The sequence below is a fragment of the Vulpes lagopus genome, chromosome 7 (assembly GCF_018345385.1).
Source record: "Vulpes lagopus strain Blue_001 chromosome 7, ASM1834538v1, whole genome shotgun sequence".
NCBI lineage: Eukaryota > Metazoa > Chordata > Mammalia > Carnivora > Canidae > Vulpes > Vulpes lagopus.
In genome coordinates, this window is record NC_054830.1 from 12,828,017 (window position 1) to 12,847,514 (window position 19,498).

The 19,498-nt window shown below is 52.9% G+C and overlaps 1 protein-coding gene across 1 annotated transcript; it reads left to right on the forward strand.

Moving 5' to 3' along the window:
• Window positions 1–66: 66 nt before the first annotated feature.
• Window positions 67–19,075, forward strand: NIBAN3 (niban apoptosis regulator 3). The gene is given in 16 exon segments (XM_041763751.1): window positions 67–3,165; window positions 4,697–4,827; window positions 7,197–7,322; window positions 7,873–7,987; window positions 9,846–10,013; window positions 10,596–10,711; window positions 10,785–10,889; window positions 11,103–11,126; window positions 11,128–11,266; window positions 11,878–12,068; window positions 12,946–13,104; window positions 14,122–14,238; window positions 14,324–14,431; window positions 15,468–15,579; window positions 16,963–17,046; window positions 18,549–19,075. Coding segments are annotated over 16 exon segments (1,857 nt in total). The 5' UTR covers window positions 67–3,110; the 3' UTR covers window positions 18,656–19,075.
• The last annotated feature ends 423 nt before the right edge of the window (window positions 19,076–19,498 follow it).

Genomic DNA, 19,498 nt, shown 5'->3' on the forward strand with positions numbered 1-19,498 from the left:
CCCAGCGCATGGAGGTCAGGGATGGGCACCCTGGGGGTATTTCCCGGGGCTGCCAGAGCAAAGTACCACAAAATTTATGGTTGCCCAGTTCAGGAGGTCAGAGGTCTGAAATCAAGGTGTCCACAGGTCCTTCCTTCTGGAGGCTCTGAGGGAGAATCTGTCCTGTGCCTCTCTTCTGGGTTTTGGTGACTGCTGGCACTCTTCGCGGGCCTTGACTTGTGGACACATCATTCCAGTCTCTGTCTCTCGTGTCCTTCTCCCTCTGTGTCTCTCTGTGTTCTCTACCGTTCTAGTGAGAACATCTATCATTGGCTATAGGACAACCCTAGATCCGGGGTGAACTCTTCTCAAGATCCTTAAGAATTATAGTTGCAAATAAGGTCACAATCTGAGGCTCCCAGGGACATATCCTCTGTGTATGTGTGTCTGTGTTAAAAAACACGTAACAAAATTTAACCATCGTAGCTATTTTTAAGAGTCCAGTTCAGGGGCATTAAGTATGTTCACACCATTGTGCAGCTGTCATCACTGTCCATTACCCTAATTCAGTCTCATGTCCTTAAGGTTCATTCATGTAGCCGGGGTCAGGATTTCCTTCCTCTTTAAGGCTGAAGAATGTTCCATTGTATGTATGTGCCACACATTTTTCCATTCATCTGTCAGTAGACACTTGGGTTGCTTCCACACTTTGTTTATTGTGATAGTGCTGCTGTGAACACAGTTATATAAATAGCTCAAGACCTGACTTTCAGTTCTTTGGAGATATTTCTAGCAGTGGACTTGCTGATTCATTTGGTGATGCTATGGTTAAATTTTGAGGAACCTCCATACTGGTTCCTACAGTGGCTGCACCATTTTATATTCCTGCCAACAGTGCCCAAGTGTTCCAATGTCTTCACATCCTTACCAACATGTGTTTTGTTCTTTTTTTTATAGTAGCCTGTGGACGTATCCTTTTGGGGTATACCATTCAGCCCATGATACACTTGACTGAGCTCTCCCTGCACACATAGGGCCAGTGGCAGCCGCTGTCCCACTATGCTGCGGGCCTTCTCAGAGCCTTGAATGTGCCAGGACGCCTCAGTCTGTGATGTTCCAGGCTGTAGCATTTTCCCACAGTGTGACTGCATGACCCACCTGTCAGCTTCATGGCACCAGGGCTTGCAGCGGGGGAGGCTGGTGGGCACAGGGGGGCCCCCAGCCATGCTTGAGCTATGCCAAGTTTGGGGGCTGGGCGCGTCCCACAGAGGCACCTGGTCAGGCTGTGGGGATTGAAACTCCGAAGCCAAAAACCACAGAAAGTGAAGTTTCCTTTAACATCTTGTCTGGGTCAATCACTCAGATGTGAGAGTGAGGAAGTGGGTCAGGGCCAGGGCGGAAATGTGAAGAGAAGCAGAGAAAGCAACCCAGCCATGGGCTTGGGCAACAGCAGGTGGCCGTGACCCTGGTGCTTCAGGCAGAAGCCAGGATGGGGGTGCCAAGAAGCAGAGGGAAGTGATGAGACAGGCATGGGGACCCCATGTGGGGGGCCTCTGGGACGGGTCCCCTTTCTGCCCCTCTCCCTGTAGGAGCAGCTGCCCCTGCTCAGACCTGCTTGTGTCTGCCCCTCACTCACCTCCCTTCAGCCTACCCACCTCGTGCTGTGCCAGAACCTGTCAAACAATCCCCACCTCAGGGCCTTTGCATGTGCACTACCCAGTATTCTTTTTTCTCCAGCTTTTTGCATGACTTGGGCCCTCACTTGCTTTAGGTTGAGGCACAACATCACCTCCCTGATCATGCTCCACCCCTGGTACTTTCTCCCTCTTCCCATTCCATTTTTCCTCCTTACCTTTAACATTATCTGACCGTTTTGTTGCTGTGCCAGCTGATGGTCCATGGGGGCTGACCATGGTCCGTTTTGCCCACTTCTGCATCCCTGGCACATCATTCAAGGATGACAGTCAGTCTGGCAACGAGTGATGGTTGTCAAGAGAAGACATGAACCTGGGGCATTGGTGAGGATTACAGTCAGATGTTCCTGGTGGCTTAAACAAAATGGAGAGTTAGCTTTTTTTCTGAAGGGATGCCACCCAGGGTTGATGGAGCAATGTCATGAACTCTTCCGGGACCCCTGGTTCCCACATCGTAGTTGGGTCATTGTCATTATGTGGGTTTCACCTTATGGTCCAAGGTGGGCTGCACATGCTCCAGTCATCACATCCACATTCCGGCCCCTGGAACTCAACACTCCCCTCGTCTGACACCCTGTGAGAGTCACATTTGATGATAATTCAGCCTGGAGCAGACTCTGCTCCTACCCTTCCTCTCTTCCTTCATCAAACTGAGGGCTGCTCTCTGCCAGGCACTGGAAAAACAGGTGAAGGCGTAGGAAGATCCAGCTAACCTGATGAAGTCCAGTGCTATCTGCACTGATGGAGCACAGGCTGACAAAACAAACACAAGGGGGCACGTCCCACCAATCTGTGGCACACCAACATCCCCCCACCCTATCCTCCTGCCCTAGCACCGGCCCCAGGAAACTGGGGGTGTCTGTCCAGCTCTGCCTCTCCGGTCTGGGGGTTGCTGGCGGCTGGGTCAGTGCTGGATCCTCTCAGCACCCAGCAGCACCCAGCAGGCGGTAGGCACAGTGGAAGCAGGGAGCGGGTGTTTAGACACCCTGGCCCTGCCCATCCCCCTCCCCTGTCCCACACACCAACAACTGCTGCTGGTCCTGCCCGGTGTTGGCCCTGCCTCCCTCCTCCAAAGCTAGGATTCTAGTCTTCCATACTCCCAACCACCCCTGGGGCTGCCCCAGTGGCCCCTGCAGAAACCAGCAGCTCTGAAGGCCTTGGCCCCAGGGGAACCAGGAGGACGCAGGTGCAGGGTGGGGTGGGGCAGGGCAGGGATGGGGCGGGCATTCCCTCACTCCTTCCCCCTCCCACCCCGACACACACATTCACACAGGGGCCATGCTCTAGCTTCAGAGCCCAGGCAGCTGGTCTCAGCATCCAAACCCCTCATCAGCTGCCCTGTTCTTGGGCTGCCCCTGAGCCCAGAAACCTTGGGGCTGTGGGAGGGGAGGTAGCGTCTGCTTTGCTCTCAAGGGAGCCCCTAGAGACGGCAGCAGGATGGGTGGGCGGCCCTCGAGCCCCCTGGACAAGCAGCAGCAGCAGCACCTGAGGGGTGAGCCAGCATGGGGTGAGGTGGGAGTGGGGCAAGTGGAGTTTGGGGCTAAGGTTGTCAGACACAGTGTCTGAGAGTATAGTAGGATGCCTACTAATGGGAATTCCAGATAAGTAGTGAATACTCTTGTATAAGTATGTCCCAAATTTTGCATGGGAACATACTTAGGCTAAAAAATGGTTCCTAATTTCTCTGAAATTCAAATTTAATTGGTGTCATGTATTTTTATTTGGTAAATCTGGTAACCCTATTTGGGGCATGGGTTCAGGAGGAGGGTGAGGGACCAGGTGGGAGGTGTCCCAGGCCCAGCCAGATCTCCTGGGCTGATTTTCCTCGATGAGAAGGTTCCAGCAGGGCCCTCTGCCTGGGGACCCTGGGGAAACAGGCTCAGTTTCTGATTCGAGACTGAGAAGGGCTGGTGCCCTCACATAGTTGAGCACCTACTGTATGCTGGGTACTGGGGACATAGTGGGGTTGAGAATGTTCCACTCTCCTGGGCTTATAACCTGGACCAGGAAAGAGGATCAAGTTATCATTACAGGAATGGCAGGTGACGAATGAACGCAGTGGAACCCCATAGGTTCCTCAAGTCGAGGGAAGAAGAGGCAGGTAACAGCCCACCATGGAGATGATGGTCAAGCCAGGGCGGGAGGATTGTGGTGGAGTTGGTGGATAGGAGATGTGGGAAGAGCATCCCAGGTAGAGGGAGCCGCATGTGTACGGGCATGGGTGCAAACACTTGAGACCGACCATCCAAGTTCACACCGTGGCCCTGCCCTCACTCGCTGGGTGGCCTTGGGCAAATGACGTCAGCTGTCTAGGTCTCATTCTCTCACCTGTAAAACAGGGATAGCAACAATGTCTAGTTGTGGAACCATTGTAAGGATTCAGTAAGTTACTTTATGCCATGTATTTTTTTCTATAGTGGCTTAAACAAGATAAAGATTTATTTCTCTTGCCTATAGAGAGGTACAGTGGTGGGCAGGCTGATAAAAGTTAGACACCTGAATTCCTCCTGCCACATGTGGCTTCTGTGCCCAAACCCACCTCGTGGTGCACAATAACTGCTGAAGCTCCAGCCATTGGGTCCACATTCCACGCAGCAGTTTGGATTTACGTTTTACATTTAGCCAAGTGCACACATCTTTGGGGAACAGTTTGAAGGACTTTGAAACTTGAGTGATCACTTCCTAGATCATAATGCAGAAAGTTCCCTTGTGCTAGGGTGAGGCTTTTAAAAGATTTCAAAACTCTCCCCAGGGAAGGGGCAAGAGGAAACTTGGGGGTTCATTATCTTGATCGTGGCGATGGTTTCTTGGGTGTGTAAAGGTGTCAAAGCGCATCAGATTGTAAAGTTTATTCTGCATCAGTTATAAATTAAGCCTGAGTCCCTAACCCCCCACCTGGCCCCCACGTGGATAGAAACAGCCTGTGGATGGTGAGTGGAATTTGGAGCATGTCTTGTTGGGCAGCTTTGGGGCGATGGTTGGAGCTCACACGGGGCCTCCCTTGCCTGTTCTGACTCCTGCAGGCCAGGTGGATGCCCTGCTGAGGAACTTCCTGCCCTGCTACCGCGGGCAACTGGCAGCCTCTGTCCTGCGACAGATCTCCCGTGAGCTGGAGCCCCGGGAGCCCGCCGGATGCCAGCTGATGCGCAGTAAAGTGGGTGCCGCAAAGGAAGAGGGTGCTGAGTGAGGGAGGCTGGGGTGGGAGGCTTTGGTTCAGTTGGGGGCCCTCCTTACACCTTGACCCTAGCTGGCACCAAGACCTGGGGAGACCATTAAGATTCATTCTTTGAACATTCACCGGGTACCTACTGCAAACCATGTCCCAGGCTAGACACTGGGGACACCGCACTGCCCCCTCTCCCCTCACCCAGGGTCATGGTCTGACGCAGGGAGAAATGACCAAACACATTAACATATCATGATGCACGATAACTTCCCATAGGTTGCTATGGAGACAAGATGAAAGGCAGTGTTGGGAGGTCGGGGAGTTGGGGTTCAGGGAAGGCGCCCTGAGCTGAGATGTAAAGGATGAGAAGGGACCAGATCTGGAACCCAGAGTGGGAAGGGAATTCTAGGCAGAGGGCGCAGCCAATGCAAAAGCTCTGGAGTTGGAGAACCCTTGCCTTGTCTATTGGGCAAGAGACATGCCCATTGGACCCTCACGCCTTTGGACATGTGGTGCCCTCTGCCTGGTGCCCTTACTGTTCTTCCTCATGCTCCAGACATTCTTCTTCCAAGAAGCCTTCCTTGATCACCACAGCCCCTTCCTGCGTTGGGTGCTTCCTCTGGGATCCCCGTCCCGCTGCTTTTCCAGGGAAGCCTTGGGTCACACGTCTGCCTCCCTCACTTGTCTGTCCTGTGAGGGCAGGGGCCAGCCTTGTCCACTCACTCCCCCAGACCCCTTGTGCTTATGTGGTGCCTGCACATAGTAGAAGCTCCAGGAGAGTTTGTTGATGGAACATAAGAGGGTGGAGCTGGGACGCCTGGGTGGCTCGGCGGTTGAGCACCTGCCTTTGACCCAGGGCATGATCTTGGAGTCCCAGGATCGGGTCCCACATTGGGCTCCCTGCATGGAGCCTGCTTCTCGCTCTGCTTCTCTGTCTGCCTATGTCTCTGTCTCCCTCTCTGTGTATGTCTCTCATGAATAAATAAATAAAATCTCAAAAAAAAAAAAAAAAAAGAAAGAAAAAGAGGGTGGAGCTGCCTGGCCTGGCTCCAGATGTCTCCCTGAGCCAACAAATGGCTCCATGTGCTCTAAACAACTCACCCAGCCCTCATCAGCCTGGGAAATGAGTCTTCAACCAGTGAGGAAACCGAGGCACAGAGAGATAGGGTGACCTGCCTGAGGTCACTCTGCCAGCAAGAGGCAAAGCATGATTTGAACCTAGAGTCCGTGCTTGTTACTGACACCGGGTCCCTGCCCCAGTCGACTCTGAGCTTCTTCAACTTCTCTCAGATGCCTCTTTTCCCAGCTGTGCCTGGTCCTGGGCTGGAGGCTCCCTGCACTGTGGACACAGCTCACCTGGGCTCTCACTGTCCCACTTGGGGCATCATGGGACCCCAGGTGTGGTCCCCACCTGCACCTCTGTCACCTGTAGGTTCTTGCCACCTGCGCCTTGGGCACAGTTGACTTTGGGGTTTGAGCCATGGTGGAGGGGGTGGGATTTCCCCCTTGCTTCAGTTTGAACATTTTAGAAAATTCTTATTTTATGTATAATTTCGATAATAATGCTTTAACAATATTATTCTGAAAGATCTCAGGCCTCAGGAAAAATCTGGAGAATCATTCAACAAACCCCTGAGTTTCTACCGCCCCCTCAAAGAATGAAAAGATCACAAATACGGTTAATTTATTCATTGAATATTTATCGAGTGCCATCTGTGCACTGGGCCTCGCTCTGGGACCCAGCGATGAAACAAAACGTGCACAATTCAGATGGCCAGGTAGTGAGAGGAGCAACAAAGATAATAAAACAATGTGATGTCCCACCCTGCCCCAGGGAGGGGTCTGTGGACAGAGGACCAGCTGCTTCGCATGAAAGTGAACAGCACCTGCTCCCTGACCGAGAAATCCCACTTGTATTAGCTAACGTTGTGTAATGACACATCGCACCACCAGTGGCTGGAAACAACACACTTGTGTTATCTTACAGTTGCTGTGGGTCAGGAGTCGAGACACAACCTCCTGAGTTCTTTCTTTTGGGGTCTCTCACAGGCTGCAATCAAGATGCTGACCAAGGCTGGGGTCTCATTGGAGGCCCAAGTGGGGAACGCCCTGCTTCCAAGTGACAAATTGTCAGCCTCCCAGGACTGTAGGGGGCATTATGTCAGTTTGTATTTGGAAGTGTCCCAAACAAGTGCATGCTGTTAGCATGTGAGAAAGGATAGCAGTGCCATGTCAGCAGCCCCCGAGCTCCCTGTACTTGGTGGAACCTGAGATGGGGTGGGGGGTGCTTTCCAGGTGGTCTGGACATGGGGACACCAGTCTTTGCCCCTGACATCCACTGGTCCCTCCTCCTGCAGAAGCTTCCCCGAGTCCGTGAACACCGAGGGCATCTGACACAGCTTGGGGGCCACCCACCCCGATGGCAGCCCATTTTCTGTGTCCTGCGTGGGGATGGCCGCCTGGAGTGGTTCAGCCTCAGGGAGGTAAGCAAGTGGCCCTCGTCCCTTCCTTCTGGCCTCACCATCCCACTCCCGTCAGCATGGGTTTGGGGTCCAGCTCCCAATGTGATCCTCTCTCTTTTCTTCATTTACCTAATATGAATTGAGGATCCTTATGAGATTGGCTTGGGGTGGGTGACTGGGTCCTGCTGGGCTGGGTAGGTAAACTGAGGTCCAAGAGTGGGAATTTTCTCATGGTCATCAGCAGAGCTGAGGTTGAAACTGGGAGGACGTTTGTGCATCCCATCTGGCTGGGGAATTCGGGCAGGTCATTTGTGCCCTTGGGACTCAGTTTCCACCTCTGTGAAATGGGATGACGGTGGCCCAGGCCACAAGGGGTTGTGAGGATTCAATGAGATAATCCTCATGCAATATTTAGGACTAGCCTAGCACATAGTGAGTGCTGGGTGCTTGACTACACGAGAGGGACAGGGGGATTTCCCTAGCCAACCCTAAACCTTCCCCTGATCCAGTTAGGACATAGAAGCCACAGTTTAGACCTGTCGCAAGCTGGTTCTCTGGATGCCTTTCATAGGAATATGAAAATGGAGGCCATCCCCTGGGCTCCATGACCTTGACAGGGTATACTGTCCTGACTTCCCAGCGTGAATATCTCCACCTGTTGGACACTCTCTGTCCAGGCTCCTCAGGTAAGGTCCCTGGGACCTCAAGAGCAGGTTTTTTTTTTTTAACCTTAGAATTGTTGACAGTTGGGGCCAAATCATTCTTTGCAGGGAAGGAGGGCACCCTGTGCATTACAAGATGTTGAACAGCATCCCTGGCCTCCACCCACCTGATGCCAGGAGCAACCCCCTATGTGAAGGGTGACAATCAAAAATATCTCCAGACATTGCCAAGTGTCCCCGGGGGGTAGCATTGCCTTTGGTGTGCACCCCAGCTCTAGCAAGAGAAATATCCACTCTCACCAGAGAAAGAAGGAGAATTAGAACATTGGACCAGGGGATCCCTGGGTGGCTCAGCGGTTTGGCGCCTGCCTTTGGCCCAGGGTGCGATCCTGGAGTCCCGGGATAGAGTCCCGTGTTAGGCTCCCAGCATGGAGCCTGCTTCTCCCTCCTCCTTTGTCTCTGCCTCTCTCTCTCTCTCTCTCTGTGTCTATCATAAATAAATAAATAAATCTTAAAAAAAAAAAAAGAACATTGGACCAGAATCAAAGTAGCAAGGCTAAAAACAATAAAACCTGGTGTCAGCGAGCATGTGGGGATATGGGCACTGGTGGGTGGGAAAATCACACAGATTTGCTGCAGGGTGTGTTGTTCAACCCAGCATTTCCAGGAGGGTTTTCCCTCCCTCCCCTCCTCCTTTCTCTCCCTCCAGCCCCCCTCTTTCATTATCACAACACTGTGCAGGAATAGGGAAAGGAACTGCATTATTGGATTGGTGGCATATGTATGACGAGTGCTCAGCACGGGGCTTGTGTTATCTCACTGAGTCTGACCAACAGCTGGCCCCATCACTAACTACCCTATTTCACAGCCGAGGACACCGAGGCTGAGGACTGTCAGGACCAGAATTGCACTTCTGTGTGCAATTCTGTGTGCACTTCACTTCACGGTGAAGCTATCCTGCCCCCAAGTGATGCAAAGATGTAGCAATAAAGACAGTTCGCAGAAATGATGATGCTGTTGAAAATATCAAAATCCATTCAGATACCCATCCTTCAGGGGTTGATTAAATAAACGATGGTCCAACCCTTAGAAAGGATAGCGGTGTAAGCAGCCGAAGGTGCCCCAGACATATGCAAGAGCAAAAAACTCCATCTTGTCACAAAAACCCGCCTCACACACTTTGTGTGGATTTTAAGATCTGGAGTAACGTCCCCCAAAGTGTTAAAGGCTATTATTACCTCTGGGCGCTGCGGCTGAAGGACCAGGGTGATCAGGGATTTCTACTTTCTGGATGACTGCATTTCACTGCATATCCCAGGTATGGCTCTGGAAATCAGAACCAAACACTGAGGATTTAGGACAACCCCCAAGTAAATTAATCAAAAAGAAATTCACTCATTTTGTCCCATCAGGAGGTCATTGGTATCACTTTGAAGCCCATTTCACAGGCAGGACACCCAAGGTTCAGATAAAAAACAACTGCACCTATGTATAGAGCTAGCAAATGATTTGGCAGGGTTTTAATCTGGACCTGGCTGACCCCCCTCCCCCAACCCCCCCTACTATGAATTAGTAAGCAGGGCTCAGATCACTTGCCAACTCAGCTAGATTGGCAGTGGCTGCCCAGGCCTCTGTGTTAAGGAGGATGCTGAAGCTCGGAATCTGCTGGGATGGAATGGTCGGTGTCTGCCCTGGGCTCACCTCCCTCTGGGTCTGAGCTCGAACAAGGATAGCACAGTTATGATAGCACGGCTCATGCTTATCGAGCAACTGCCCATGCCAGGGGCTCCTCTAAGCATTTCGTGGGTGTTTTCTTTTAGTGAACGAATGATTGTGGAGTGAGTGAGTGAATGAAGACACAATCTCCACTGTCTGCTTGCAGGAGATCATACACAGGAAGAGCCTGACCCCCTCCTGGAAATGCCGGTGACCTTCCCCCTGTTCCTGCAGCACCCCTTCCGCCGGCACCTCTGTTTCTCTGCAGCTTCGAGGGAAGCGCAGCGTGCCTGGAGGCTAGCCCTGCAGGGCGGCATCCGGCTTCGTGGCACAGGTGGGCCCTGGGAAAGCTCAGGCAGCCGTGGGTCTTGGAGTCCTGCCCCTGCTGGCTATGGAGTCGTCTCCAATTTCTAGTTTTCTTATTTATGAAATGGATTGGGGTGGTGGGAGACAGAAGCAACCATAGGCAGTTATTAGTGACCAGGGCTGCGATGGGGACGCAGCCCTGTGGGAGCTTAGCCTGGGAGGTCAGAGAGGGCTACTCGGAGGCCGGATGTCCAGTCCGGGGTCTGACAAGGATAAGGGGCCAGCCAGGTGAAGAAGGGGAACAGGACCGACACATGTTGAGCAGGTTGTTGAGTGCACAAATGTACTTATGTGGAGCGGCTGTGACTGTCTACACAGAGAATGCTTTTTCCTAAATCATATTATAAAGGTGCCTTATGGGCTGGTGATGTCCTCGGGCACCGTGTTCCCTGCAGAGGGCACTGCTTGTGCAAGGGTCTGGAGATGGGTGAGCCTCGGGTGCTCCGGGACTGGGTGAGGAGGCGGAGGGCTTCCTCCCCGGGTCGTGGGGAGCCAGGCGGAGGTGCGAGCAGGGGAGGAGTGGGCTGGCACTGAGGAGCTGCCCCCGCAGTCCTGCAGCGCAGTAAGGCCCCCGCCGCCCGCGCCTTCCTGGACGCCGTAAGACTCTATCGGCAGCACCAAGGCCACTTTGGCGGCGACGACGTGACCCTGGGCTCGGACGCCGAGGTCAGTGCCGCGCAAGGCCGCCCCCGGGACCCCTCTAGGCCCGCCGGGGCGCCCACGGTCCCCTCTCCCGCAGGTGCTGACCGGGGTGCTGATGCGGGAGCTGCTGCCGGCGCTGCGAGCGCAGACGCTGCCCGGCCTGCGGGGCGCGGGCCGCCACCGTGCCTGGGCCTGGATCGAGGTACGCGCGGGGTCGCGGAGGTCGGGACTCGCGGGGGACGCAGAGGCCGATGCGGGACGGACCCGGGGGCCCACCTTCCCCCTCCTCGCGACTGGCCCCTAAACTCTCTCCCCGTCTCTCCGCGTCTCCATCTCTCTGTCCCCGCACCCGCGCCCCATCTCCGCTCCCTCCCGCGCCACTGGCCCGTGGGGTCCCCTCGGCCGGGCGGGACAGCTCCTAGACGCGGTGCACGCCGCCGGTCCTGGCCGGGACCTCCGCCGGACTCCGCGCCTTCCAGCCGGAAAAAGACGAGCTGCTCACGGTCCTGGAGAAAACCATCCGCCCCGACGTGGACCAGATACTGCGGCAGCGGGAGCGCCTGGCGGGGAGGCTGCGGGGTGAGGCCTGGGGGCGGGGCCTGGCAGATGGGGGCGGGGCCTGAGCAGACAGGGGCGGGGCCTGGGCAGGGAGGGGCGGGGCCGGGAGCCTGACAGGTAGAAGCGGAACCGGGTGGGTATAAGGGGTGGGGCGGAGAATCCCCGACCTGAGACACACAGGGCAGGCGGGGTGGGGGGTGGGGGTGGGGTGGGGGTGGGGGGAGAAAGGAAGGGCACGAGAGACCCGGGGTCCGTGGGAGTCTGGGCGTGCCTGCGAGACAGGGGCAGCGTCCAGAGGGAAGTCCCGGCGAGGTAGGGCGTTAGGCTACGGATGGAGCCAGGGACACCCAGTCGGGAAACAGTGGGGGCACAGGCAGTGGCCGACCTGACCCGGGATACCCCGGCAGATGGCAGAGGCTCCCACTCTGCTCGTAATCCAGACTCGGCCTCTGGCGTGTGCGACTTTGAGCTGGATGCTGCCAGACTCAAAGCCTCAGTTTTCTCCTGTGTAACAAGGTAGACGAGGGTGCCCAGAGTCTGAGCTCCTGCCCTCCTCCTCGTGTTGGCCCATGGCTGCCTCTACCCGCGAGCACCTTGTGGAGGAGATCCAGGCCAGTATCTTCCACTCCCAGTCCAGGTCCAGGGCCCCCTAGAGTCGTGCCTGTGCAGGAAGGTGGACACACAGCTGTCCCTGGTCACTCAAAAGCTGCTGAGCACCATGGAAGCCGTTCTCTCAGCAGTGCAGACCCTCCTAGCTCAGGGCATGGACCGCCTGTCCCGCCACCTGCGTGGGAGCTCCTCTGGCACATCGCTGCGCAGGGAGGTGAGCTCCAGTTTGGGGGTGGGGATGAACAGGCAGTGTGCTAGCTTTACAGAAGCGACGTGTAAATTGTTTCAACTTTCCAGTTGAAAAACCCCTCGAAAACCTTTTCTGAATTTTGTTCTAGGCTTTTTACTTATTGTAAACCACCATACTATGGTCATTGGGGGCACAGTTTAAAACATGGTTGAGGGGAGGAGTAAAGTGACAAGAGTAGCATTTTAGCAACATGGGTCTGGAGTCACCTACCCTCAAATTCCTCCTGTTCCCATTCCTTTGTTGTCAGAGTCCACCCCATCTCCTAAGCCAGTGAACTCTGCTCCCTGCAGGCCACCTCAGTTCTTTTGATATTAAATGATCACTTACCGAGTGCCAGGAAAACCTCAATTCATTAAACTTTCACTTCGTAATCACCTCCTCCAAGAATCTCTCTGCTCCCTCTCTGCATCCACAACTACCTGTGCTTCCTTCCTCATAGAGGTGTTTACATACCTCTCTAGTGGTTTGTAGTTTATGTCCAACTTTTCTGTGAGCTCCTTAAGGGCAAAGACCATATTGAATTACTCCATTTCTGCAGCCGCAGAGCCCCCCAGCATAGACGGGACATCAGGTGGTTGGGTGTAGATGTGACAAAGGCTATTGCTTATTTCCTCTCAGTCATGCCAGAACTACATGTTAACCATTTTTTTTTTCAGGTTCCACCATTTTATGTCCATCACACCATACCTGTTACTTTTATTATGCATTTTTGGGGGTAATGACTGAGGTGGGATATGTTTCCATTTGCATATCTCCTACTATGAATTGGCTGTGAGATCCTTGGCCCTGCTTTTCCATCAACTGATGGTGTTTTTCTCACCCGCCTGCCACTGGAGCCCAGGTTTACTCATTTGGGGAGATGCCCTGGGACCCAGAGCTGATGCAGACCTGCTACCGTGAGGCTGAGCGAAGCCAGGGCCGCCTGGGTCAGCTGGTGGTGCCATTTGGCTTCTCTGGAACACGAAGCCTCATGTTTGGGGCTCAGGATCTTGCACAGCAGGTGAGGGAGGGAGTGGGAGGCTGCAAGGAGGCAAGGCAAGGGGAGCAGCCCCCACTGAACAGGTGCCAAGGATGTGCTGGGGAGACCATGAGGGCAATAGACCTGACCTCCCTCACTGGGCTCACATGTGGGAGACAGGGCTGTGGTGGGAACACACAGAGTTAGGAGAACCTCCAGGAAGAGAGGACTTCCAAACTGAGGCAATGGGGAAAATGGGGGTGGGGTATGTCCTGGGTAGAGGGAGCAGCGTGGATCAGCTCTGGAAAGTGAGGGAATTTGTCTGCATTTGGGGGAAGTGAAGCCATTGATAGACATTGGATCGTAGGTTTCAAGCGAGGGCAGGAAGGTAGGAGATATGCCAGCAAGGTGGGTGGACAGATGGGTCAGGGACTTGAATGTGGGGCTACGGGGCCAAGCACTGCCCTGAGGGCAATAGGAAGCCATAGCAGATGTATGAGCAGGGGAGGGGCGTGACCAGATTCAAGATTTCAAGATTTAGGAAGCCCTACATGCTGTGGGGAAGGGGAGTTCTTGGGTACAGGAGTAGAGTAGGCAGGAAGGAGACCTGAACCAGAATGGGTGCTGTCAGTAGACAGAAGTGGGGTGTGTTTGAAGGCCAAGACAATAGGACCTGCTAATTGACATGGTGAGTGAAGGAGATAGGGATTGCAAATACTGAGTGCTGCCCGGTACAGTTGTTCAATTTGTACACTGCACAAGAGCACTCAGCCAAGGAGGCTGAACTCTGACCAACTCTCTGCTCCCCAGACTGAGCACCCTGGCACCATCCTCCAGGGGTAGGGCACTTTCTGCTAGGTTATATATAGGTTCCCACTGATTGCATGACTCCCAGGTCCTGAGTGGAGGGGGATGCTGTTTCTTGAGGCAAAAAGGAGGTTGGGGCAAAGTGGCTGGTCGGGTCAGTCTGGATGCTGAGAAGGGCTAGTCAGGCAGGTGCGGGGCCCAGAAGGCCAGAGCCTGGATTCCCAGGGGTTTTATCAGTTACTCTTCCTGCAGCTTATGGCTGACTCTGTGGCCACCTTCCTCCAGCTGGCGGATGAGTGTCTGACCACAGCCCTCGACTGCACCCAGGCTGCCCAGCAGCTGGAGAAAGTCAGGGGCCGTGTGCTGAAGGTGAGGTCCGCTGGGGGGAGGGGGGCACGGCAGTGGGCCTGGATGCTCAGATGGCCACTGGACCAGCCACGTGTGTGTCCTGCAGAAGTTCCAATCCGACAGCAGCTCAGCACAGAGGGAGTTCATCCGCGGGTGGCTGCTCTGCATCTTCTTGCCCTTTGTGTTGAGCCAGCAGGAGTGGAGCTGCAAAGTGGTGAGTAATAGGGCACGCACGGGCACATCCTAGAGGACAACCAAGTGTCTGTGTTCTTTCTTTCTTTCGTTCTTTCTTTCTTTCTTTCTTTCTTTCTTTCTTCTTTCTTTTTTTAAGATTTTATTTATTCATTCATGAGAGACAGAGAGAGAGAGAGGCAGAGACACAGGCAGAGGGAGAAGCAGGCTCCATGCAGGGACCCCGATGCGGGACTCGATCCCGGACCCCAGGATCACATCTGAGTCAAAGGCAGATGCTCAACCGCTGAGCCACCCAGGCGTCCCTGTCTGTGTCTTTCTATACAGTGGACAGAGTGCTCGCTCCTTCAGAGCCACTGTGATGATAAGAGACTATTGTGCCCTGAGCCCTATGGCCGGGTTGGATGACTCTTCTGGGCTTCCTCAATGCCCTCTGCTTCTCCCAAGAGAGTCCTTGGCATCTGTTATTTGAGAGCCAGGGGGGGGCCCATGCAACGCATATCAGTGGGTGACACAGGCTTCAGAGAAGGGAGGAGGGAAAGAGGGAAGGTATGTATGTTGGGGGGTTTTCCGGGTGGTCCAGGAGGCTCTCCCTAAGAAGCAGTGAACCGAGGGCATGAGCCATGTCCCGGGGAAGGGTGGTCCAGGCAGAAGGCACAGCGTGTGCAAAGGCCCTGAAGTAGGACCATGCTTGTGTGTGGGAGGAATAGTGAGGAGGCAAGTATGGCTGGAACTCAGTGAGTGAGGGCATGGGGAGAGGGTGAGAGAGTAGGTCACAGGGGCCTGGTCACACAGGGGCATCGGGCAGGTGCTGATGAGATCCTCTCGGAGAAGAAGTTGGATGGGAGGGGTAGCAGAGATACTGCACTATTCCCTTTGAGATATGATGGGCTGGGTTTCATCAGTCCCCACAACACCCTGAGGGAGGATGGATCACAGAGGCCATGTTATAGATGAGGACATTTAGTCCCAAGGTGCCCCCCGCCCCCTGCCAGCTAATCAGGGTCAACGTTGCAGCCCTCCTGTCCAGCCCAGCCCCTCAGCTGCCTCTCTTCCAGGATCTGCTTGAGTTCGAAGGAGATGTCCTTGCTGTGGGTAGCCCGGCCCTGACCCTCGAAGGCATCTATGAAGACATTGTTCAGGGGGTCCTGCTGCAGAGGATCAATGGAGGTGAGCCCCATTCCTCTATGGCTCAAGGAAGCCTAGTGACCCCTGGCTGTGTATACCATGTTCTGCCAGGCTCCCCATTGCCTCTTACTTCTGGTCAACATTAGCCCTTTGGCTGAGGGTAGGACTGGGACAGATGAGGACTGGGGTGAGTGAGTCTTTGAGGGGCAGTGATGGAAGTTCCTAAAGGAGGGAGCATTGGAACAAGGTTGTGAGGGGTGTGTAGGAGTTCTTAGGATGAAAGGAAGGAGGCAAAATTCAGAAACTGGGGGTGGACATGCATATTTATTCATTCAGCAACCACTCTTTTTTTTTTTTTTTTCCTGGGCTGGCATTAAAGCCCCAAGGATTCTTGAATCTTCCGGGCTGGGAGTAGCTCTAGAACCATCTCTTCTCCTTCTCACTTCATTAGTTGCTCATGACCCAATGCCTGAGACTGCAGAGATGTGTGCTGGGATGAGCCATGTGAGATTGAGGGACTGTCAGGGCCTCTATGTGGCTGATGCAGAGAACATGGAGGAGAATGGAAAGAGAGGAGGCTGGAGGCTGCCAGGGCAGGTGTGCAGGGCCTGGAATAGCAGGCAGAGGAGGTTAAGCTTTATTGAGCGGGCACTGGGGAGCCATGAAGGGTGTGTGAGCAGAGGGCAACAGTGACCAGACTGGAGGCCAGGCAGGAAGCTGAGAGCACAGTTCTGGGGACAAAGGATGGACTCAGGGGCAGCAAACAAGGGTATAGAGCCCAGGTATGAGGCTGAGGTGGGAGTCTGAGGTGGTTGGGCTGGGCATCACTGAGTGTACAAGGGGGGCCACAACACTGGGGACAGTGTATACAGGAATAAGTGGGGTCCTGAAAAGCCTGTATTTGAAGGACACAAGAGGAAGAAGGGACACAGAAGGAGCAGTTGGAGATGATGGGAGAAAGCCAAAGATGGTAGGATTTGGGGAGCCAGGAAGTAAGGGTGCAGATGTCCTTGGTCTTTGGGCATCCAAACAAAAAGAACTAAGTTCCCTTAAAAAGGGGCATTTTAAGTAGAAAAACAACAACAACAACAACAAACTATTCTCTAATTGGAGAAAAAAAAAAAAAAACCTTAGCTTCTGTTCTTAGAGATTTTACATGTCCTTAGTGTCACTCCAACCTTAATTGACTTGTAATGTCTGCTCAGAGTGCTGTGTTGGCAAGTGGGGCTGGTAGGCAGCGCAGTGAAGGTGTGGGTATCAGCTAGCAATGTCTGCCATGGGCACAGTATGGAAAGAGACTTATTTGAATCACTCATTTTGGGTTCCTGGTTGAGACATTTCCTCCCATCCTTTGCCCTTCTGTGGCCTCTCTGAGAGAATGCATGGAATCCCTAGGTGGGTCCAAAGGTTTATCTTTTGCTTTAGAATTGAAAAAGTCCCTCGGTGTCAGTGACGTGTCCTGCACTTTAGATGGTTGCTCAGAGGCCCCATGGGACCAGACAGGAGTAGGTGAGCACCTCATAAGCTCTTGGGCCATTCTGCTAAATTGTTGGGGGGCAAGGGGACCTCCTATGGGGTGTAAGGGATGGTTCTAAGCGTGGATTCCTGGGTGGAACAGCGTATACCTTACATCCTGACCCGGCAGGTTGGCCAAGCTATGGTAAACAAGGGCAATGGGGAGCAAATGTTTGTCTGAGCCACAGAGGTACCCTCTGACATGGACATCAATTTGTGTCCCATTTCATCTTGCCAGGACTCCGTGGAGTCTCTCCCAGCAGCTACCAGTTTCCAACACTGCAAGGGGAGATTCTGGTGATGGGGGCCTTGGGTCTACCACAAGTGAGGGCTGCTCTGGGAGATAGGTACAGGGAGCCATGCTCAGGGCCAGGGCAGCCTGCCCTCCTACTACAGGATCCTACAGTGAGCTCTTTGTTGGAGCAGTAAATGCATGTTGGGCTGGGGCTGACATTGCTGCTGGTGCAGGGATCCTCAGCTCCAGCTGTAAGATGGAAATGCATCATGGGGACTTCCCTGAAATGGGGCAGAAAACAACTGGTCCAACTAGAAGCAGACTGGTGGGCAGGACGGCTATGATCTGGATATTCAGAACCCAGGGCAGGTGCAAGGATTCTGGAATAGCTCACAGCTCAATCCCCTTGAGAATTGCTATTCTGAGAGCCTTGTGAAGCCACCCAACTAAGTGGCTTCCATATCACCCACAGAAATTCTGAGATAATGTGTGCTAACTTTTAGAGTTATTTGTTACACAGCAGTAGCTAACTAACATGCTGCTGATCTGGGATAAATCCTGTAGTCGATCGCTGCATATAAACTGAAGAATATTCACATGTACCGGGATAAATGGAGATTAAACTGCTTTAGAAAGACTTCTGGATGTCAGAATATCTGGGGAATCACAGTTGAGGATGAGGGATTACAAATGGGGCCCCTTAATGTATTTGACTAGAATCTAACCAGTGATGGCCATTTTGCCTCTAGTCTTTTGAACCAACTGTTACTGCTGTAGAGAATGACCTGGTACCTACTGTCCTGGCAAGTGGAGGTCCCTAAGGGTAAATCCCCCAGTATGAAATCTCAGGGTCTCAAGCATTTGTGTTTGGCATTTCAACAGCAGTCTCCAGAGCACTCTCCACCAGGGTGGTCCCACCTGGTACCCCTCACCTGTGTGCCAGTGGCCCATTTCCCCCCAGGCTGCACAGGCTGCCAGCTGACTCAGGATTTCTCAGATCTTCTGAGTGAAAAACGGTGTCTTGGCATCATTATAGTGAGCATCTTTTTTGGGAGATGAGATTAGCATCTTTTCGTGTGTTCAGGAACTGTTTTTAGCTTCTTTTCTCTGAAACTTTATTCCTTTCCTTGGCCCACTTATCTTCTGGGCACTTGTAATTTTCTGTTCAGCTTCTTTTGCTGGGCTTGCATTTACTGAGCATTTATTATGTGCCAGGCATTTGATGTGTTTTGGCATCCTTATGACGCTTTGTATTTTGCAGATGAGGAAGCTAAGGCTCAGAAAGGAACTTGCCCGGGGCAGCCAGGCTCTGGTGCTGAGGTCCAGCCTTTCTGCCCACTGCCTCCTCCGAGAACATTCTGCAGCTGAGTCTTCAGCCACCTCTGAAAAAGACACCGAGGGCCTTTTTCAATTCTAAAATTCGTTCGCAGTGGATAAGTGTGTGCTAGTGGAATTTAAGAGTCAAAGCATATGCACCATTTCAAGCCTTTTATAACCCTTATACCTCCACCTCATTCCTCTCTGAAAAAGCTGGTCTTTTTTTACACTCCCATCAGCAGCATTTGTGCATATTCTCCATATCCTTTCCAAACATTAGAAATTTTCATAACAGAGCAAATGTCAATTTGAAAGACACACACATTTCATTGTTTTATTTTGAATTTCCTTAATGATTACACTGAATCTAAACATGTGTTTATTGGCCATTTTTATGTTTGTGCTTTTATTTTTTTAAGTGAATTGCCTGTTCATGGCTTTTACCTACTTTTCTCTTCAGGAGATTTTATCTTTCTCTTATTGATCTCTAATAACTCTTTGTATATTAAAGATATTAATGCTTTGTTATACAGGTTACTGGTATTTTTATTCTTAGCATGCTGTGGACCTTTTGGGTTTGTTTATTTGCTCCAAATCTTAACTCAGTTTCAAGTTTCCCAGCTGGGAGTGAAGGATTTGCTGACTTCCCTCTGCTTGCCAGAAAAGTCATCTGTCTACCCGGGGTTTGGCAGCTTCTCTGTATCACAAGCCTTCCAGCTGCTTCCGGAGTAGGTTCCGGAGGGATTTCCCCAGGGTCTTTCTCGGTTCAGCTTTCAGAGGGGGATGTGCACACTCCGTGGAGTTGGTTTCCTTCCATTCCATCCTGGAGTTTTCAGCCTCCCCAATAGAAATATTCTCTTCACTTTTCCTGACTTTACCCTCCAACTCAAACCT